Genomic DNA, 22,502 nt, shown 5'->3' with positions numbered 1-22,502 from the left:
TGAGGTTTAGCGGAAAACACACGGAATATACCGGTATACAGGCACAGTATCGATCGATTAATTGATGGGAATAAAACGGATTGAAACTGTCAAGTTGCTGACAAGCTGAGTAAACCCTACCTGAGCAATAATACTTACTGTACGGACACTACAGACTAACTTGCTCGCTGTCAGTCAATTCGGCCGATGTCGATCCCGGCAGTCGCTCACCAGCTCAGGGGTCAAGCACGCACGTTGATATACTGAGTAACAAGCATTTCCCCAACAATTCTATCAGCTCACCACAAATGATCAACGATCATTTTTACAAGTCTAAATGATGACAGAAGCCCGCATCCACCAACGGCATGAAACATTTCTCCATTTTTGTTTTCTTGGTAAACTCGAAACAATTAAAAAGAAAAAAAAGAAAAAAAGAAAAAACAGTGCAAACCTAAACCTTGTGGAACCTTTTCTAGCGATACTTGTATCTCTCCACTGCTACCGCTCTCACAATAATAGGTCACTACTCTCTACCGTATTCACCCCTTGGAAGAAATTCAATCCATCATGCATTTCACCATTGACCTTGACCCTGGACTTTGCTGAGGCGACCCCGCCGCCTCCTGAAGGAAGTGAGTGGGGGCTGTTTTGGCCGCCCACGCCACTTCACCACAGTCAGCCAGCAAGTCAACGACGCAAAAGTAATCTGTGGCCCCGTGACTTGCTTGCATTGCATTGCTTTGCTCAATTCTATCTACCCCGTAATTACTGTAGTTTCCATTCTAGGATGTTGAGCGAAGCCCAAATTAAGTTTTTGCCTGTCTTCCCAAATTCATGGGGCCAGCAAAAAAAAAAAAAAAAAAAAAAAAAAAAAAAAAAAAAAACCGTTTCGATGCTGCCAGCTTGGCCACCGCTAACGACGTGGTAAAAGCGCCTGGGAGCATTCAATTCAATTCAATTGACATGGTCTGTTAGTGGGTGGCTGTGCATTCATGCTCTACTGTGATATCGGTATTGACGCATCAGAGAGTACGTGGCATAGAGGAAACAACAAAGAGATGACGACGTTTTGGAGGACGAAGAATATTGATGCCCAACCAAGACGAGGAGAATACATCCATTTCCCGTCGTTCTGAATGTATGGTTTGTGATTTCTGACCGACTAACTGACGTCTTTCAGTACTAATAGGTGCAGCAATCGACAGTGCAACAACCCACTGAACCCATCCGTACCTTGGTCACGAGATCTCTTCCCCCACATATGGTTGTCTCCATCTGCTTGGCTCTACTCTTCTCGTCGTCCTGCAGCTGGCAGTTAATAAACCAAATGAGCCGATATCTGCAGTATTACCTTGTGGAAAATAAGTGTTACTTTGGGACGGGTGATTGGCAACACAATTAATGATCCAATTCTGTCCAGACCCCGATCTCGACCCTTTTGGATCGATTACACCACATCCCGTTATTCGTCCTACCTACCAACCAGAAGCCGAACCTGGGTTTTGATATGCACCGTCACCACCATGACGACCACCACCACCACCACGACCACCACCACCACCAAATCAAACCAAACCAAACCAAACCAAACCAAACCATAATACCACAGATGTCGCCTTTTGTATCACGCAACCTGGGACTTGTTTGACTGTATCACAGCACTTACAAACAGTGGAACAAGCCAACGGCAAGTCCGCTCCGAAGTGACCAAGCACGGCAGCCCATCTTTTACCCAGATGCATGCACGCTGGCCGTTGATCGGGCCAGTCGAAGTGTTGCTCGTCGCTGCAGTCGATTGCTGTCATTTCCTGATTGGGTCTCAAACCTTGAACAAGGCTCTCACAGTTCGAATCGTAAAACCCGCACACAACCCACACACCCACACCATTTTTCGTCTCTCGACTCTTCTTTCCCCCCATCGCACATGTCACAATCGGACTTTTATCGATTCGCTAAACGGACCTCCAGTGAGGCTGCACACAATTGAGTATTTTTCGATTGGCTACGCAGATATCTTCTGCCGCCGTTTGCATCTTCCCCTTTGCGCTCAAGGCCGATATCGGGGTACCATGCTGTAAATTGCGCCCAGTCGCACGCGCAATTTGCAAAGTGACTGTCTTACAGTACATCTTTGGTCCAGTGTTCAGCTTAAGGTCAACCTGGCGCTCTGTTTGCTGCAAAAATTCATGTGAATGTCAAACAGAATTAGCATAAGCATTACCCAAGAAATATTCAGGTATTCTTTAGGAGTGTCTTTGTGTTCGGTTTCATTGTGTCATGTTTCTAATCCTCGAGACACGACTTACAAGTTCCATCAGTACGTCAAGTGCCCTCATAGGATATAGATAGAATTTGGTCACAAATTACTATTACAGTTTCCTCCAATAGAGCTGAATGTTCAACTTGGCGATTGGTGAAGATAATGCAGCAGTTGATGTGGCAACGCTGACAGACGTTTTGAGTGGCATCAAGCATCTCACCATTCTCGTGCTACAAGCGAATGCCTTTCCAGAAGTCACGAAGTATACATGATTTCCAACCATTGAAAATTCTCCTTAGGTGGGCAGCCCACGGGGGACCTGCACCATATTGTCTCAGACTCTGGAGAGAGAAAAATAAAGCGAGCCACTAGGATCAATAGTCGCCGGTCCCCGAGGCAGCCAAGACGATACGCTTTGAAAGTTCCCCTTCCTGTATGTCTCAACGTGTCGAAGCTTCGATGCGCTCTCTCTCTGGTGGTGTGACAATATTGGGTAGAAACACCCTATTCTTCTTTTTTCTCGGAAGCGCCAATAAGAAAATCTTCAAGTCAGAAATGGTAAATACGTAGATTCTACTGGCCCGTTTCCGGAATGGTGCCCGAAGCTACTGTATCTCTGCTGCAACGCGTCAGAAAAAAAAGAAAAAAAAAGCCGAGCCCCCCAAACAACACTGTCGCCGCGATTTAGTTTTAAAAAGTGCCGAGATAGGCACTGCTGGACCTCCACTAAATTCATGGTCTGACTTTTCGGCCGTGGTCCCAAGATAGACGATTATGGATCGTCCCCTAAACACACAGGCGTGTTTTTCCTCCGTCCCTACTCATGGAAAGCATGGCGTCCGACCCAAAAAAGAGGAAGCCAATGTGTAGCTCGAGAATATGCAGGGGGCGAATGCATATTTTTTTGTCTAAGAAAAAAAAAAGGTTCATATCATCATTAGGCTCTGAAAACATCATCATCGAGCGACGGTTCAAAAAGTGGACGGCTGATGTAGACACCAAACACAGCCAGCGCCTAGGCTTTGAACAGGGAATCCTTCCTTGGCCCTTCTTGTCATCGTAATCCAGCCTGCATCTGCCACTCACCTCGCCTTAGTTGGCGCCCAGTGGCTGTGAGAGTGCTTCATGTATCAGGCGCCCGAGTATACTGCTGCTAGTGCCGATCTTTCCTCAGACACTTCTGCCTAGTTAGTGAGCAGACTTTTCATGCCTGATGCCACTTGTGAAAACTGCGATTTAGACACCATTGCCAAGTCGGTAGAATATGTCTCGGTATTCCGCCATTAGAGAAAAATATCACGAGGTTGAGACAGAAAAGTAAAATCTATTATTATGACCAAGGATGGGACTTTAAAGGACCCAGCCAGGGAGTAAAACTGGTTGTTGGAGAGTAATATTCTAGAATAGTTGGTGAAAGGAGGATCATCTCGACGAGCACCATGTAAATCGCAATCTCAAGTACCACATTCAAAGTGAAGACCCGTCTAAATGTAACAAAAGTACAGTCTATTGTTCGTATCAAATTACCGCGACCAATATGGAGCAAAAAGAATAGACATGCTAACATAAACCCATCAGAAATTGCAAAATATACATGTAGCATCAACAAAAAAACTTCAGAAAACATTACTTCTGGACTTCAGAGTATACCATCAGGACTCAGTAGTGGATACAGCGATAGCCACAGCTTGCGTGTCCGAGTGCGAAATGGAAACACTGATCTTCTTCACCTTCGCCTTGTTTGCAGCATCGCTTGCATCTCCATGAAGCTATAATCACACCATGTTAGTACCTTGTTTGCTGGGAGTATAATATAGGTGTCAACAAGGGGACATAAAAAGACTATAGCTTACCACAACAGTAGGGGCACCATGGCTGTCTCGTGCAATTTCGATTTCTTTGAGAGGAGCACCGGCGCCTTTGCTCGCAACACCAAGAGACTTGAAAACAGCCTCCTTGGCAGACCAACGTCCGGCAAACGCAGCTCGTGGGTTGGGCGAGCTTCTGCAATACTCGATTTCATTCGCGGTGAAGTTGCGCTCCACGAAAGTATCATTGTCGATGTTGATAGCCTCGATGTCCTCGAAATCAACACCAACCTTGTTGGTAGGGCTCTCGAGGCTCTTGGCAAGCGACTCAACCATATCAACAGTCTCCTTGGCTGGAGGAGAGACCTTCTGAGTAGACTGCGTCATGAAATCACCCGGGAATATCAGCTGGCCCGTCTTCTTGTCTTCCTTGACCCTTGCATCTGGGTTCAAGAGGACTTGGCTGAGCTGCTCGTCTGTGTATGGAGACTTGTCCTTGGCAACGAAGAGGGTGTTGTTGACGAGACCATCATGGAAGAAGCGGTAAGCCTTCTTCTGACGAGCGCTGAGCTTGGCACGGTACTCATCGAATGTCTTCTTGTCAAGCGTAGCGAACAAGTACTTGGGGTGCACTCCGATGGCCTGGGCGCCCTTTTGGCCGAAACCGAAAGAGGTTACCGAGAAAGCCTTGATACCGTCAGTCTGGAGACTGCGGCTCGGGTAGACGATGTAGTCGAATTTCTCCATGACTTCGTCGACATTGTCTGCGTTGCGGTTACCAGGGACGAGTCCAGTGTCGAGCACCTGCAAGCAACCGTTCATCATCCAAGCACCAGCAGCACCCTTGGGGTGGCCTGTGAGGTACTTCTGGAAAATACCGAGCACTGCATTGCCCTTGGTGCGACCGAGGTGAGCAAGTTGTTGACAGATGACCGAGGACTCATTCTTGTCGTTTGCCTTGGTTGATGTACCGTGGAACGAAGCAACTTGAAGGTCGTCGATGGTAAGACCCCATGTTGCGAGGGCGCCACGAAGAGGAGCAATGCTAGGGTTGTTCTTCCAGAAGTGGTTTCCGAGACTGCGAAGAACATCCTTCTCCTGCCTAGCGGCCTCCTTCTCAATGTGCTGAGAGCGGTCAGCAAGATACTCCTTCTCGTTGAATTGCTCATCGGATGACTTCATAGCGGCAACCTCTTCAGCAAGGTACTCAAGCTCCGACTCCTTCCACTGCTCGATCTGTCTCTTGCGAAGGTTGATCTGGCGGCGTCTGTAGTTGATGTCCAAGAGCGGGGACGGCAGCTTGCCGGCATGCTCCTTGGCCGTGGTGAGGACACCCTGACCAGGAGCGGGGACGGAGCGGCCGATCTTGTCAGATGCAGTGGTAGTCAAGGCCAAGATACCATGGATGGGAACACCCATGTCAAGCGCCAACTTGGCAGTCATGATGACTTGGATACCGCAGCCCTGAGACTCCATGAATCCATTACGGGTGGTCGTAGTGGGGCGGGACATCTCCTTTGGCGTGCGGCCATGGTCAAACTCATCGACTGCGTTGCTAGTCGCCTTCATGTTGGCGAACTCGTACGATCCTTCTTCGCCAAAGTCGTCGAATCCACCAACAAAGCAAACGCGGGCCTTGCCCTCCATGATTGTCTCGAAACCAATATCAATCGACTCAACAGCGGTGGCACAGGCACCAACGGGGGTCTTAATGGGTCCAGAGGACGAGATCAAAAGCATGTTGACCCACGCGCTCATGGTGTTGATGAAGGACTCCTGCAGGATATCGTTCTGAAGAGGCTTGTCCAGGTAGCGGTCACGGTGCATACCGCGAAGAGCAGCAGCACCTCCCATACCGGAACCGACACAGTTGCCCACTTCCGACACGTGGACATACTTGTAGAATTCGTACGGGTCGGTGATACCGGAAGAAAGCAGAGCCTCAACAGTTGATACCAGCACAAACAGGGCAACGGGGTCAACCTGGGAGATAATATCATCAGGAACGCCATACCGCTTAGCGTCCCAGCCAGTAGGAATTTGGCCAGCAACAAGACGGTCGAATCGGAGAGCCTTGGGAATCCAGAGTCCCGCACCCTTCTTGAGACGGACAGTGTATTGATCAGAGTCGGGAATCTCGAAAATCTCGACCTTGTCCCCGTGCTCACGCTTGAACTCTTCGGCAGTATCTTTCGAAGTCTCGAAGGGTTCAAGGTCCTCCTCAATCACAACCTCGTGAAGAAGCTGCTTCTTGTTGGGGTCGTAGCCTTTGAACAGCTCGGGCTCAATAAGACGGATGCCCGAGTGCTCCAGAATGTGCTTCTCGTATTTGGCCTTGATGTCCTTGTCGTCAACGGGCTCGCCCGTCTTGCCATCAACCCATCCAGAGTATGGGCGACCTTTGATCGGACCGTTGTGGTTCTTGACGAGACCCATAATCCAGGCCATCTCGACGCAACCCTCGAGTGAGAATTCACCGTAGGCCTCCATCTCCCAGCGAGTACGCGAGTTACCCCAGGGGCCGACTTCAGCGAAACCGGTGACAACGACAACCTTCTCCAAGTCAACCATGCCCTTGAGCTTCTCATTGAGCGGGGCAACTTCTTGCTCCCAGTCAGGAACACGTGGGAAATCAAACTTGATATTGGCACGGGGGTCGATGAACTTCTTCCTGTAGAGGTTCTCAGAGTTGGCGCCGTTGACAATCTTGTCCTCGATGGATGTTTCCTTGGTGACCGACTTGAGCACCTCGCTCTTCTCCATGATCTCCTTACGCAGGGTAGTCATCACCGTGTTGAGGTTCGGGATGAACTGAAGTCCTCCGTTGAGATCAGCAAAGACTGGCTCTTGCTGGCAAAGATCGACGATGGCGGGCGACATGAGACCCAAGAGATTGAAGGCCATCTCCTGCTGAGAGAACGTGCGGACACCGAATGCCTCGACACCTTCAGCGACAACATTGTTGCCCGACATCAAACCAGTGCCACGTGTCCAACCAATGATAGCACCACAGATGGTGAGGTAGTTACCCCAGTCCTCAGCGTGCCATCTGTTGAATAGCGTCTCGAGAGCGAGTTTGGATTCCGAGTAAAGACCATCGCCTCCGAAGGTACCGTGGTTGGGAGACAGAGGCAGGATGACCTGAGCAGGTCGAGTCTCGAAGCCACGGGTAGCCTTTTGAGTCTTGACGTTTCCAAGAAGACGCAGAAGGTTGGTCAGCATGATCCTGTGGGCAAGCTCCGATTTGGAATCAATGCCATCGATTTGCCGACCTGTTTCGGAAATGGCCGCGAAGGGAACGATGTAATCGAGATCCCAGCCGAGGCCGTTCTTAGGGTCGTAAATGTAGTCAACCAGAGCCTCTACGTCTTGCTTGCTGCCTTGGTTGAATGGCACAACAACAAGTTGAGAGCCACGTGATCCATATCTGGCGTACATGGCCTGATAGTACTCTGTGACCTCTCGCGAGAAGCGGCTAGTCGTGACAACGACATGTGCTCCGCCACTAATGAGACCCTGGAGAACCTCAGCACCAATGGAGCCGGCACCGGCACCGGTCATGAGAGCGTATTTCCCGTCGTACGTTACTCCAGACTTCGCAGCCTCCTGGAGACAGTTGAGGTACTGGCCCGTCAGTTTCTTGGAGTAATCCCAGCCGTGCATGGTCTTGCGGCGGAGGTGCAGGAAGGGAATAGTCTCGGCATTGGGCTTGGACTTGGCAGGCTTGGGCCGCTTGTTCATGCCCTTGTTTCCATCCTTGGGCATTATCTGGCTCTCGTTCATGTCCATAGCCCGAATGACATCACTGTAAAGTGATTGAATCTCGAGCTGCGATCCCTTGGAAAGATTGTGCTGCTGCTTGATGATCTTGTAGATGCGGGCGAGATTGTGCTGGACCTTAGAGCGGTTGGAGTACTCAGAAATCTTGCCTCCGGCCTGCATTTGCTGAACGTAGTGCTCCAACTTTCGACAGCTGGCTCGAGGAACTTCCTGATACTTGAGGTTGCCGCGATTGTCAATCGTCGTCTGAGGAGCCGTGGGGATAGCGACGTCCTTGTAGACAGGAGACACGTCAAGAACATCCTTGCAGTTCTCAATCAACATCGTACCAAGCTCCTTGGCAAGTTGATATGTCTCACCCCGCTCAGTCGGGCAGTTGTCCATGTGATACTGCATGAACTCCAGGAGTGTGGGGTTAGATCTGTTCATGATGGCAATGCATCGGCTGACAATCTCACGGTCGACAGCCTGGAGCTTGCCGAAAAGAATGTCATAGTACATGCTCAGGGCATCTTGACGAGCCCAGTTCCAGTGAGAGTCGTAAACTCTTGCTTTCAACGAGCTGAAGACGGGCTCGATGCCAGTGGCGTAGAAGTCGCCGTGCTCTGCCATCCACAGATCCAGCTGGTTCTGGAGGACTTTGGACGATTCCTGAGAAACCTGGAAAGCTTTGTCGCCAGCACGAAGATCGAGCTTCAAGTATCTGGCTAGGAGCTCCAATTGCTGCTTGAAAAGGGCACGTTGGTCTTTGGTAAGGGCGTCGATGGCAGCAGGGTCCATCATCATACCACCGGCGGCACCGCCTGCAGGCCCAGCAGCAGCAGCCGTTGTGAGGCTTATACCAGCGTTTGAAGCGTACTTTTGGGCAACATCGTCCAGAAACGCTTTTGCGTCACTTTCAGATCCCAGTCGTGCAGGGGGCTCCATGGTGATTCCAAGCAGCAGAACGCCGTCTTGACGACCTGATGCCAATCCCCATCTTGTCTCCAAGTACTTTCGGGCAGCTGTGATGTTGAAACCACCAGGCATCTTGGATGATATCAACCTTGCGATTAAAGCTTGTGACTGCTTGCCAAGGTTTCCGTCGAAAGTAGCCTGCATGGCTGCACCAAGCTCGTCTAAAGGAGTGTCTTCTGGCTTCTCAGGAGTTGTTCCAAACTCCTTACCCAGGTCACCAAGGATCTCGTTTTGGAGGGTAGACTTGCCTGTTGGTATATCACATTAGTTACTGGCTCCTTCAAGCGAGTCTGACAGAGAAGAATAGCAACTTACCACCCACAAGATCCTTGATGGCCTTGCTCAGGGGTACTTCTAGATATGGCTTCTTCAACTTCTGAGCAATGAGCGCCCGCACAATTTCAACGGCTTGTACTGGCGCATCTGGGACTTGGGCTGCCGGGCCAGCACTGGGCGCCGGGGCGGCAGCAGCGGCAGCAGCAACAGGTGCGGCGGCAGAGGCGGCGGCAGCAGGGGCCTGGGCACTGGATCCCGCTGCTGCAGGTTCCGGCTCATCCTCCACTGGATCGACATCATAGTATATTTCCTTCGCATCTTTGTTATAGCAGAGGATTTGACGTTGCAGCGAATTTGCAGCGTCAAAAACTTCGTACTTGGAGGCTAGTGTTCTCTTGGCCATAACACCGAGGGTGTCTGCAGGACCGATCTCAACAATCCGCTCGGCTGTTTTCTCAGCGAGAAAGACATCTTGTGTTTCAATCCACCTCACGGGCGAGGCAAACTGGTAGGCAAGGAGCTCCACCAGGAGCGTATGGGCAAGCTCCTGCTCGATTTCCGGACGCATCTTGGGCAATTTGTGATGTATACCAGATGGTCAAAAGTGTGGGTGTACGAAGGGAGGCAAATTCGTCGGGAAGAGTAGGCAGGCAGCCAGCGGGAGTGACGCTCCGGGTATCGTCTATTATTTCGATTCTAGCATGAAAGTCCCGACGTCGTAGTATGCCGCTGAAGACGTGATCTTGGGATTGAGGAAAAGAGAAAGGTGAAAGACTTGGAACACAAGAGGGGGATTTCTCTGTGGTTCCAGCACGGCAGGTTCCGTGGAGGGAGGATTCGTCTTCAGGAACCCTTGTCAGGGCAAGTACCTCGACTGTTCAAGATCTAGGGATTAGAGCACAATGGCAAGTTGGCAGAGGAAGGAAGGAACGGAATCGCCCAATATGGTTCGAGGTCGGGTATGAGAAAGCGTCGCTATGATGAACACTTTTACAAAACTCAGACCAATGCAAGAAGAAATCACAGCAGAGTACTTGTCTATAGACTTGCCTGTCCGAAACTGACAATGGCGAGCTTTGGGGACCAGCTCCCAGTTTTTTTTTTCTCCATCTGTTTGTTGAACTCCAACTGGAAGTGGTAGCAACGCCCCAAATTGCACATCAGTCCTCAACCAAACGAATTGAACTAAGCCCGAAATGGACTAGTGCATATCGTGCAAGGTACCGGTACCCCGCATGCCACTCAGGGTCGGGATGAGGGGCATGCAATAGGGGGCTTGGTAGGTAGGCAATTATGGAATTGAGACCTCTATCGAGAGACGTTGAAATTGTTTCACAGAAAAATTTGCTACTGTAGTCCGTACACTTCAAATTCAGATATACGGAAATGCATGAGCGGAGCTGACCCATCACACTGTTTAAAAATGCATTGTGTAATTCTTTACGTAGGCATTTGGTGACAACGGTCTTTAGAACTGCTGCGATGCAAGGTAGGTACCCTAGGTACCTCAGGCTAGGCTGGTACCTTGATCTAGGTCTAGAACGACACCGTTGACGCCTGTCACTCCGGAATCCGTTGACTATAAAATTTCCTAGCTTTGGCAAACATCTTATCTTACTATCAAAGTATGTATCAGATCCTTCTACCCGATGACACGCTTGTCCTTATCGCAGGTGCAACAGCGGCAGATAATCAGATGAAAGGCTAAGAGTCCGTTGACCAATTGATGCGCTCAAAGTATATTCCGTCAAAATCATTTGATGTCGATTTCTGGTTCAAGCGGTATCAAGTTGGGAAACTTGACGCACCAAAATACAAATATGCGATATGAACTTTCCCTACTAGAGGTCTGTGCTTAGAAATGGCAGGTGCCGGCATTTCATTGTCGTTTGCGTAGTATTCCGGCAGTCTTGGATATCTTTAGGGCCGGTTTGTGGAATTTTGAGACCGCCATGGTGGCCGGAGAATGTCCATTTAAGGGCTCGCGACCCGGATCACCATCGTAACCAGGTGCAGGGGAACAGACGGACGAAACCCTGAAGAATTCCCGAACTGTGAAAGAGGTACCTATTCAGCTAGTCTAGCGCGTCCTAGGCGCAGTTCAGCCATGACCTGCATACAATGTTGATTGTTCGTTTTCTCGGTGTGAAGAACTTTAGCCTCTTCCCGCCAACTGATCGTCCAATTTGCTTTTGATTCTTCCATCCGCCCCCGACTGCATGTTGAGTTGTACCCAGTACTTCAACTTTGGTGGGCAGTGACAGGGGGGTGTGGAGAACCCCAGGCCAATGGGTTGCGTTGGCACTTGGATGCCGCCCTCGAAGATTTTGCAGTGGAGGCGTAGTGGGACCCAGGCACGGCAAAGACGGTCGCCATGCTGCAGCGTGGACTTTGATGTCATCCAGGGTCGGCCCAGTGGAATGGAGGGGAACAATGCAGGGGTACTGCGTAGACCCTTCCCAACAAAGATTCATCTGAAAATTTTGGCGAGAAGCAATTGCTGGGTTGGCCAGCACCCGTCTGTAGTGTTGAGTAGCTTAAGGCGGCAACTTCATCCCACGTTTGGCTTGACAAGGTGCCAGGCTTTGTTGGAGACGTTTAGCTTGGGAATAAACAATTTCCATTTCCCATTTACCTTTAGGCACAAAGGTTCCCCTCTTGTACATTGTAAAACATTCCAACTCGGGTCAATTGCTTCAAGCTCCGTTGTGTCGATACCCTCCCTCCCTAGATTTCTTTCCACTACTGGAACCCCCTCGTGAAGGCCCAGAAAAATAATACTACATCGCACACACCTCCCCGACACCTAAGCGAGACAGGAGATACGTGACAGACTCCTCGCACATTCTTTTTCCGAGTCCCTGCTCTTGACTGAGTAACTGGGACTGCACCCTAAGGTAGGAAAACTTCCTCCACCGGTTCACACAAAAGGTTCTGGATGGCGTTTCTAACCTTTCACCAGTTCCAACAGATACCCACCGACACTCAGAGCTACACCGGCAGACTGTGACAAACCTCAACATGTACGGCACTGGCACTGGCCCTCAAACGGGCGTTTCCACGCCGCGGTCGTCGGCTTCACTCCGTCCACTGAACCTCACACATGGCTCCCTCGAGACGTCTTTCCTAATACCCACAAATCTGCACTTCCACGCCTCTCAGCTCAAAGACCGTTTCAGTGCAAGTTTGCCCGCTCCCACGGACGAGCTGGCACAAGATGACGAGCCTTCGTCGGTCCCTGAGCTCGTCGCGAGGTACATGGGATTCGTCGCCCGTGAAGTTGAGGAGGAGGGTGACGATGCCCAAGGCTCCTACGAGGAGGTCCTGAAGCTTCTCCTGAACGAGTTTGAGCGTGTCTTCCTTAGAGGCAACGAGGTTCACGCTCTGGCAGCCACTCTGCCTGGCATTGACGCCAAAAAGCTGGAAGTCATTCGTAGCTATTTTGCCACCAGATATGTCTTGAACCGCGCCATCAAGCCCCATGCGTCTGCCCTCTTCAGGGCGTCGGCTGAGGAAAAGGCAAAGATCTACACCATATTTGGAGGACAAGGAAACATTGAGGAGTACTTTGAAGAGCTCCGTGAGCTCCACACAACCTACCGCGTTTTTATCGAGGAGCTCATCACCACCTCGGCTGAGCTGCTTCAAAACCTGTCCAAGGATCCATCGGCTGAGAAGCTATATTCCAAAGGCCTTGATGTCATGTCATGGCTTCACAGGCCCGAGGCTACACCGGACATTGATTACTTAGTGTCCGCGCCCGTTAGCTTTCCTCTGATTGGTCTGGTTCAGCTTGCTCACTACGAGGTGACCTGCAAAGTGCTGGGTGTTCCCCCAAGTGCTCTGCGCGAGAGATTCAGTGGTGCAACGGGTCATTCCCAAGGCATTGTTCTTGCAGCCGCCACAGCCGCTGCCGATACCTGGAAAGAGTGGCCCACCATTGTCAAGAAGACCTTGACGATTCTGTTCTGGATTGGTGCTCGCAGCCAGCAAACTTTCCCCCGCACTTCAATCACGCCGTCGGTTCTTCAAGACTCCGTAGACAATGGAGAGGGAACACCCACTCCTATGCTTAGCATCAGGGATCTTCCCCAAGCCGAAGTACAGAAGCACATTGACAAGACCAACGAGTACCTCCCCGCCGACCGCCACATCTCCATCTCTCTCATCAACAGCCCCCGCAACATGGTTGTCACCGGCCCTCCCATCTCCCTCTATGGTCTTAACCTCCAGCTCAGAAAGGTCAAGGCTCCTACCGGTCTTGATCAGAACAGGATACCTTACACTCAGCGAAAGGTTCGCTTTGTCAACAGGTTCTTGCCCATCACTGCGCCATTCCACAGCAAGTACTTGGCCGAAGCTACCTCTATGATTGATAACGACCTGCAGTACACTCATTTTGAGGTGAAGGACCTCAAGATTCCCGTCTTTGACACCCACACTGGCAAAGACATTCGAGAGGAGGTTAAGGGCAACATCGTTCCCACGCTGATCCGGCTAATCACTCGGGACCCAGTCCATTGGGAAAAGGCAACCGTCTTTCCCGGCGCAACCCATGTTCTTGATTTTGGTCCAGGTGGAATCTCCGGGTTGGGAATTCTCACCAGCCGTAACAAGGATGGTACTGGAGTACGCGTCATCCTCGCTGGCTCTGTCGCTGGAACTGTGACAGAGGTGGGTTACAAGCCGGAGCTTTTTGACAGGGATGAGGAGCACGCAGTCAAGTACGCCATCGATTGGGTCAAGGAGTATGGTCCCAAGTTGATCAAGACTGCCACCGGCCGCACCTACGTTGATACCAAAATGAGCAGGCTGCTTGGACTCCCCCCCGTCATGGTAGCAGGTATGACCCCGTGCACTGTCCAATGGGACTTTGTTGCGGCGACCATGAACGCTGGTTATCATATTGAGCTGGCTGGAGGTGGCTACTTCGAGCCTAAGATGATGACCGATGCCCTCCTCAAGATTGAGAAGGCAATCCCTGCTGGCCGTGGTATCAGCGTGAACCTCATCTATGTCAACCCCCGCGCAATGGCCTGGCAGATACCGTTGATTGGCCGTCTTAGATCTCAGGGCGTTCCTATTGAGGGTCTCACTATCGGTGCTGGTGTGCCCTCTATCGAGGTTGCCAACGAGTACATTCAAACTCTGGGTCTCAAGCACATATCTTTCAAGCCGGGATCAACAGATGCTATTCAGGCTGTCATCAACATCGCCAATGCCAACCCCACTTTCCCAGTCATGCTGCAGTGGACTGGAGGTCGTGGCGGTGGACATCACTCCTTTGAGGACTTCCACCAGCCAGTTCTGCTCATGTACAACAGGATTCGCAAATGTGACAACTTGATCCTGATTGCAGGCAGTGGCTTCGGTGGCGCCGAGGACACTTACCCTTACATCACTGGAGAGTGGTCCAGAAAGTTCGGGTACCCGCCCATGCCTTTCGATGGTTGTCTATTCGGAAGTCGAGTCATGGTTGCCAAGGAGGCGCACACCGCACCGGCAGCGAAGCAAGCCATTGTCGATGCACCTGGCGTTGGTGATGATGAATGGGAGAAGACCTACAATGGCGTCGCAGGCGGCATCACTACCGTTCTGTCGGAAATGGGAGAGCCCATCCACAAGATTGCTACACGTGGTGTCAAGTTCTGGGCAGAGATGGATCAGAAGATCTTCAGCCTGCCCAAAGAAAAGCGCGTCCCGGAGCTCAAGAAAATGCGCAGCTACATTATCGAGAAGCTGAACAAGGACTTCCACAAGGTTTGGTTCGGCAAGAACAAGGCAGGAGAGGCCGTCGACCTCGAGGATATGACATACGCCGAGGTTGTCCGTCGCATGGTTGAGCTCATGTACGTCAAGCATGAGTCTCGCTGGATTGACCCCAGTTTTATGCGTTTGACTGGTGACTTCATTCACCGAGTCGAGGAGCGCTTTGTTCAAAGCTCTGGGCAGCCATCTCTCCTACAGCACTACGCAGATCTTACACACCCCTTTGAGACTGTCGAAAAGATCCTGGCGCACTATCCTCAGGCCGAGGATCAGCTAATCAACGCTCAGGATGTCCAGCACTTCCTTCAACTTTGCTTGAGGCCAATCCAGAAGCCTGTCGTTTTCGTACCAACTCTTGACAGCAATTTTGACTTCTACTTCAAGAAGGACTCGCTGTGGCAGTCGGAAGACCTTCAGGCCGTCATGGACCAGGACGTCCAGCGCACCTGTATCTTGCAGGGCCCGATGGCCGTTCGCTACTCTACTGTGGTTGACGAGCCTATCCAGAGCATCCTAGACGGCGTGCATGAAGGTCACATTGCCGGTCTCAGCAAGGATCTGTACCAAGGAAAGACATCAAATCTCCCTTCGATTGAGTACTTTGGAGGAAAGCTCATGGAGCGTGAATTCCCTGATGTTGATTCGATTGATGGGTTGAGCGTTTCTGAGGAAAGAGGTGTTAGAGACATTTTCCGCATCTCGCTGTCCCCGTCTCAGACCATGCCTAGCACAGATCATTGGTTGTCGCTCATTGCCGGACCGACCCGCTCATGGCGCCACGCCTTGTTGATGTCGGAGGTGATTGTCCAAGGTACCAAATTTCAGAGTAACCCGATGAGGCGCATTTTTGCTCCTTGCCGTGGTCTGTTTGTCGAAGTTCGCTACCCCAAGGACCCGGCATCGACTCAAATCATTGTTAGGGAGCAACCCAGACACAACCACTACGTCGATGTGCTGGTTGCTCGCCTTTCAAGCAACAATGAGATCATCGTGGAGCTGATCAAAGACACCACCGCATTGGGCAAGCCAGTTTCTTTGCCTCTCAAGTTCATCTACAAGCCTGAGGCTGGCTATGCTCCTTTGCACGAGGTTATGGATGACCGCAATGACCGCATCAAGGAGTTCTACTGGCGAGCTTGGTTTGGCGATGAGAAACTTGAACTGGATGCCAACGTCGACAGTGCCTTTGACGGTGGTAAAAATGTCGTGACAAGCGAAGCCATCAACGACTTTGTCCACGCGGTTGGCAACACGGGTGAGGCCTTTGTTGACCGACCTGGAAAGGTCATGTATGCGCCCATGGACTTTGCCATCGTTGTCGGCTGGAAAGCAATCACCAAGCCCATCTTCCCTCGTAAGATCGATGGTGATCTCCTCAACCTCGTTCACCTCTCCAACCAGTTCCGGATGAAACCAGGTGCTGAGCCTCTGAAGAAGGGAGATGAGGTTTCCACAGTTTCTCGAGTCAACGCTGTTGTCATTCAGGAATCTGGAAAGATGGTCGAGGTCTGCGGTACTATCAGCCGCGATGGCGAACCAGTCATGGAGGTCACATCCCAGTTCTTGTACCGAGGAACCTACACCGACTTCGAGAACACATTCCAGAGCAAGATCGAGACACCAATGCAGATCCACCTCGCGACGTCTAAGGACGTTGCAGTTCTGCGTTCGAAGGAATGGTTCACCCTCGAAGACAGCGTCAATATGGACTTGTTGGGGCAGACACTCATCTTCCGTCTCCAGTCTCTTGTCCGTTTCAAGAACACCACAGTGTTCAGCAGTGTGCAGACTCGCGGTGAGGTGCTTGTAGAGCTGCCCACAAAGGAGATCGTCCAAGTTGGCAGCGTCGAGTATGAAGCTGGCACATCTCACGGAAACCCTGTGATTGATTTCTTGCAGCGAAACGGCTCTTCTATTGAGCAACCCATCAACTTTGAGAACCCAATTCCGCTGAGTGGCAAGACTCCCCTCCAGCTTCGCGCCCCCGCCTCGAACGAGACATATGCCAGAGTTTCCGGCGACTACAACCCCATTCACGTTTCTCGTGTTTTCGCCAACTATGCCGATCTTCCTGGTACCATCACCCACGGCATGTACTCTAGTGCCGCGGTGCGTAGCCTGGTTGAGACCTGGGCAGCTGAAAATGACAACAGCAGGGTCAGGAGCTTCCACGCATCCTTGGTCGGCATGGTGCTGCCCAACGATGACTTGCTGGTCAAATTACAGCATGTTGGTATGGTTGCTGGACGTAAGATCGTCAAGGTTGAGGTCATCAACAAGGAGACTGAGGACAAGGTGCTTCTTGGAGAGGCTGAGGTTGAGCAGCCCGTGACCGCGTACGTCTTTACTGGACAAGGTTCGCAAGAGCAAGGTATGGGTATGGAGCTGTACGAGAGCAGCCCGGTTGCCAAGGAGGTTTGGGACCGCGCAGACAAGTACTTGATGGACACATACGGTAAGCATCCGGCATCTTTTTTTTTTTTTTTTTTTTTTTTTTTTTTTTTTTGCTTGATACCATTTGGTGAGGTGATTCTAATGCGTCAACAACAGGATTTGCGATCACAAACATCGTCAAGAACAACCCCAAGGAGCTTACCATTCACTTTGGAGGTCCTCGTGGCAAGGCCATTCGCGCCAACTACATGGCCATGACTTTCGAGACTGTTGCTGCAGACGGAACCATCAAGTCTGAGCGCATCTTCAAGGATATCAACGAAAGGACAACATCCTACACTTACCGGTCTCCTACAGGCCTGCTCTCAGCTACACAGTTCACTCAGCCTGCCCTAACACTGATGGAGAAGGCTAGCTTCGAAGATATGAAGGCTAAGGGACTTGTCCCTCGCGACAGTACTTTTGCCGGTCACTCTTTGGGTGAATACTCGGCTCTTGCTGCCTTGGCTGATGTCATGCCCATCGAGAGTTTGGTCTCTGTCGTTTTTTACCGTGGTCTGACGATGCAGGTTGCTGTGGAGCGTGACGCCAGTGGAAGGTCCAACTACTCGATGTGCGCCGTCAATCCGAGCCGCATCTCGAAGACCTTCAACGAGGAAGCTCTCCGCTTCGTCGTCGGCAACATCGCCGAGGGAACGGGTTGGCTACTCGAGATCGTCAACTACAACATCGCAAACATGCAATACGTTTGCGCCGGAGATCTTCGGGCTCTTGATACGCTCACCAACGTGCTCAACTACCTCAAGGCACAGAAGATCGACATTGAGGCCATGAAGGCTGCCATGACAGTCGAGGATGTCAAACAGCACCTACAGGAGATCATCAAGGCGTCGGCTGAGAAGACGGAGGCCAAGCCCAAGCCCCTGGAGCTCGAGAGGGGCTTCGCAACCATTCCTCTGCGTGGAATTGACGTGCCTTTCCATTCGACCTTTTTGCGCAGTGGTGTAAAGCCGTTCAGGTCATTCCTGCTTAAGAAGATCAACAAGACAACCATTGATCCCTCAAAACTGCTCGGAAAGTACATTCCCAATGTGACTGCGAAGCCTTTCGCACTCACCAAGGAGTACTTTGAGGATGTCTATAGGTTGACCAACTCGCCTCGCATTGCTTCAATCCTGGCCAACTGGGAGCAGTACCAGAACGAGAATGCGGTCCCGTCCACCATTGGCCTCGGCGCAAACGGTGCGGGAGAGGCTGACGGCGAGACAGCCGCAAACGGTGGGGAAGAAGCCAACGGCGCGAACGGAGTCCACTAGAAGACCGAAATGGTGTCGTGACCGGGGCACGAGTTTTGTGGGATGGCACAATATTCAAGAAGTTATGATACTTGTGTTATTTTGGGCTGGGTAAGCTGGAAACCCGCAGTAATTACACGAAGATACTCTGTGGTGGCTTGTCAGCATCTATGTGGTTTTATGCTTGTTTTTTTTTTACCTTTAATGTTTTTACTGTTCTGTTCATAGGATGCTTTGAAACTGGCTTAGATCTGTTTTAGGGCTGGCGCTGGGGAGTGGTTGAAAATAGACATGAAATGCTATTGTTGGTTTTGTTTTACCGATATTTGGAGTTTTGATTTCTCGTCGGAAAATCTTGAAAACCGCAATGTGTTTGTTTCCGACATGTAAACATGAGTGGTAATATGAAGAATGTTATCAAAAGAACAAGAAAAGAAGCCTACTCAGACTGTTGCTAACAGTCCTGTCCCGAATTAAAGTCTGATTAGCGTGGACTAAGAAGGTATCAATAGACGGCGATTGGTTCAGAATATTGAATCAATAGCTTGCTCATTGTTTTAAGTGGTGGCGGCGGATGGTGAATTCAGCTGGGCCAGGTCTCAAAAGCTACACGTAAGCTTCTGATATCAGATACTGATACAGTGCGTGTGCTTATCTCAGAGTAGTCACTCACCTTAAAAGCGCACCCAGACAAATACGTTACGCACCTCGGTAGCGGTTATAACAAACGCAACCCCGCGCCGCATCGGAGACCAACACGTTTCTGGACCCCGACAAGATCCATGCGACTTGTTTCGGTTGACGTGCAGTAAGTAGCAATAATACCACATTGATCAGCAACACACGCACGCCGTAAATTCGCAACAAAGTACCGAGCGAAAAGAAAAAGAAAAAAAACCAAACATCCAATCAGAAAGCATATTGCGATTCGATTGTGCGGTGGATCAGTGTAGATATTTTATTTCTACACCCGTTTTTATCTCGATTTTTGTGTTCTTTTTTTTTTTTTCGTTCCTTCTTTTTCTTTTTAATCCTTAACTTAATTAGGAAAAGAGGGTTCTGGGTAGGAAATGGGGGAGCTCCATCCCAGTATTGCCGCCGCCGCCGTCGTCGGTAGCACCAACAGTAGCCTTCATCTCAACGGCGAAAGAGGGGACCAGATGGCATCCGCTCAAACTGCGTGCTGCAACTGTGACCCCAAGAGCAACGGCGATGGTGTGCTCACATCGCAACCTGTAACGGTTGAAACCCCCACGGGAGGAGACGGCAAGCACAAACTATTTCTCGGCACCTTCATCCACAGTACGTCGCTGGCGGAGCTGAAGTATCGCCACAAGGCCGCCATATGTGTCTCAAAGGAGGGCACTATTGTCGCGATCGAAGACGAGTGCGATTGGGATAGGGCCGAGGAGGTCCTATTCCCGCGCCTTGGATGGTCTAAAGATGAGGTGGACGTCATTTCTACGAGTGAAGGGCAGTTCTTTTTCCCTGGCTTTATAGGTATGGCAAAGTTCTTTTCTTGGCGCTCGGGTTTCCCTCCCAAACAAGCATTGGTGCACCATGGCTATTTGCTTTCTTCTTTTTTTTCTTTTGAGCCTGAGAGGAAGCTGTAGGCCAAGAATTGAGAGAGCGAAAGCAACCCTCCACTTGACCGGCTGACTGACCAAGCATGCAAATCCGTATACAGATACCCACATCCATGCGCCTCAGTACCCAAACTCAGGCATCTTTGGCAAGTCGACACTACTCGACTGGTTGACTACGTACACTTTCCCGCTTGAGGCGTCGCTGGCCGACCCCGCCAAGGCACGCCGGGTCTATGGCCGTTGCATCAGCAAGACGCTGGCACACGGCACGACTTGCGCGGCCTACTACGCCACCATCGACGTTCCGTCCACCAACCTCCTCGCGGACTTGTGCATGGCCGCTGGCCAGCGAGCCCTCGTCGGCAAGGTCTGCATGGACCAGCTAAGCCCGGACTGGTACCGTGAGGAGAGCGCCGAGGTTAGCTTGCAAGCAGCGAGGGACTCCATCGCCCACATCAGCAAGATTGACCCGGGATTTCAGACGGTCAAACCAATCATAACGCCTAGGTTCGCACCGAGCTGCTCGGTCGAGCTGTTGGGCGCGCTGGGGAGGCTGCACGCCGAGACGGGGCTGCCGGTACAGACGCACATCAGCGAGAACAAGGGTGAAATCGAGCTGGTGCGGGAAATGTTTTGCGGTGGAGTCAATGGAAGCAAATGCGATATCGTCGAAGACGTCGGGGAGACTTATGCCGGCGTTTATGACCGGTACGGACTGTTGACCGACAAGACGATCCTCGCGCATGCGATCCACCTCTCCGAGGCCGAGGCGTCGCTCATCTCCGAGAGGGGTTCCAAGGTCAGTCACTGCCCATGCAGCAACAGCTCCATCACCTCGGGCGCCGCACGGGTCCGCTGGCTGCTGGACAAGGGCATCGATGTCGGTCTGGGCACCGACGTGAGCGGCGGCTACTCGCCTTCGATCCTAGACGCGGCGCGCCAGGCGCTGCTGGTGAGCCGGCATGTGGCGTTGGCGGGACCGGGCGACTGCTGCGACGACTCGGCCAAGCTGTCGGTCGAGGAGGTGCTGTACCTGGCGACGCGGGGCGGGGCGGCCGTGGTCGGGCTGGAAGGTCGGGTCGGCGCCTTCGAGGTCGGCTTCGACTGGGACGCGCAGCTCGTCGCGCTCGGCAGCGTCGGCGACGACGGCATGCAGGAGGGCGCTGCGTCGGCCAGCGGCGAGGATAACCACCAGAGCAACGTCGACATCTTTGGCTGGGAGACGTGGGAGGAGCGCATCGCCAAGTGGCTGTTCAACGGGGACGACAGGAACACAAAGAGGGTCTGGGTGCGCGGTAGACTGGTGCATTCGAGAAAGTGAAAGGAAGGATGTGGAAACCTGCTTTGTCTTTTCTTTTTTCTTTTTCTTCTTCTTTTGGCTTTAGTGGCGGCGCAAAGCAATATTTTCGTATTTAATCTTTTTTACGTATCTCGACTAGACTTTGGCGCGGATGCCTTTTCATCGCCATCTAAACACTGTGTTTTCCCCCAGGACCTCGAAAGCCTATTATCGTCGGACAGGATGCGTTGAATAGAATGAATTTATCTTATCGCGACTCCTCATTTTGTCTTTGTCGTTTCTTGTGAACTCAATGCTGTTATGATTTAAAAAAATCATAAAGAAGAAGAAAAGAAGGGGGAGGAAGAAAAAAAAAACCCCCCTTGCCACCATACATGCACAATCTGATATGAACCTCTGCTTCATTGTGCATCGGCCAAGTTTTCAGACCACCGCTACCTACTCAAAGAGGAAGTGCCTGCGAAGCAAATATACACTCTACTTATATGCCAGGCATGATTCGTGGACATGGGCATGGCTTGGCGTGGAGGTCATCACAATCGAGTGGGTTCGTCAATTCTTACGCAAAGGGCATCTTGATAGGCTGTAGTGTAAGTAAGTCCTGGAGGGGAATCTGTAACTTTTACGCCAAGGGATTTTGTGTTCCCATAACCCGGTCCGTTTCCTGCATCTCTTTTTTTCTTCTTCTTTTTTCTTTTTTTTTTTTTGGAGTGACACGCACACACACTTCTTCGCTGTGAAATGTTTTCGCCACAGCACAGTTGAAAATACCACCGGAGTAAGTCCCAGCAATTGCGATAAAGCTTTTGTGTCCTAGGACATTTGGGTCTAGTCTCATAGTTTCAAGCATTCCAGAGGCACACGAAACCAACTTTGGTCTCAATTTCAAAGGGTGACTTCAAAGAATATACTACCATTAATATCTTTCGTATGGGGCAGGCAAATATGGTCTAGAACTAGTCTAGAAGTAGTCCAATAATGAAATGGTGTACAATGCATGTCGTTCTGGACTGAACCGCAACGACAATCAAGCGAGGCTAAAGCTGCCAAGGTTACATTGACGAGTGTCTATACACCCCTAAGTACTATGGCAAG

At 51.1% G+C, this 22,502-nt stretch overlaps 3 protein-coding genes across 3 annotated transcripts; 2 read left to right on the top strand and 1 right to left on the bottom strand.

Moving 5' to 3' along the window:
* Positions 1-3,586: 3,586 nt before the first annotated feature.
* Positions 3,587-10,115, bottom strand: PgNI_06785 (uncharacterized protein). Its single transcript, XM_031126805.1, has 3 exons — positions 9,103-10,115; positions 4,096-9,035; positions 3,587-4,011 (listed from the first exon to the last, which is right to left on the bottom strand). Exons 1-3 carry the CDS (start codon positions 9,629-9,631, stop codon positions 3,895-3,897), a joined length of 5,586 nt encoding a protein of 1,861 aa, XP_030980726.1. The 5' UTR covers positions 9,632-10,115; the 3' UTR covers positions 3,587-3,894.
* Positions 10,116-11,589: 1,474 nt separating this feature from the next.
* Positions 11,590-18,905, top strand: PgNI_06784 (uncharacterized protein). Its single transcript, XM_031126804.1, has 3 exons — positions 11,590-11,960; positions 12,026-17,287; positions 17,383-18,905. Exons 2-3 carry the CDS (start codon positions 12,085-12,087, stop codon positions 18,540-18,542), a joined length of 6,363 nt encoding a protein of 2,120 aa, XP_030980725.1. The 5' UTR covers positions 11,590-11,960; positions 12,026-12,084; the 3' UTR covers positions 18,543-18,905.
* A 672-nt stretch (positions 18,906-19,577) lies between these two features.
* On the top strand, positions 19,578-21,634 carry PgNI_06783 (uncharacterized protein). Its single transcript, XM_031126803.1, has 2 exons — positions 19,578-20,021; positions 20,209-21,634. Exons 1-2 carry the CDS (start codon positions 19,592-19,594, stop codon positions 21,426-21,428), a joined length of 1,650 nt encoding a protein of 549 aa, XP_030980728.1. The 5' UTR covers positions 19,578-19,591; the 3' UTR covers positions 21,429-21,634.
* Positions 21,635-22,502: the final 868 nt, after the last annotated feature.

This window comes from Pyricularia grisea, assembly GCF_004355905.1.
Source record: "Pyricularia grisea strain NI907 chromosome Unknown Pyricularia_grisea_NI907_Scaffold_4, whole genome shotgun sequence".
NCBI classification, from domain to species: Eukaryota; Fungi; Ascomycota; class Sordariomycetes; order Magnaporthales; family Pyriculariaceae; genus Pyricularia; species Pyricularia grisea.
The sequence above is the reverse complement of the archived record's forward strand: the minus strand, read 5'-3'. Positions and strand labels throughout refer to the sequence as shown.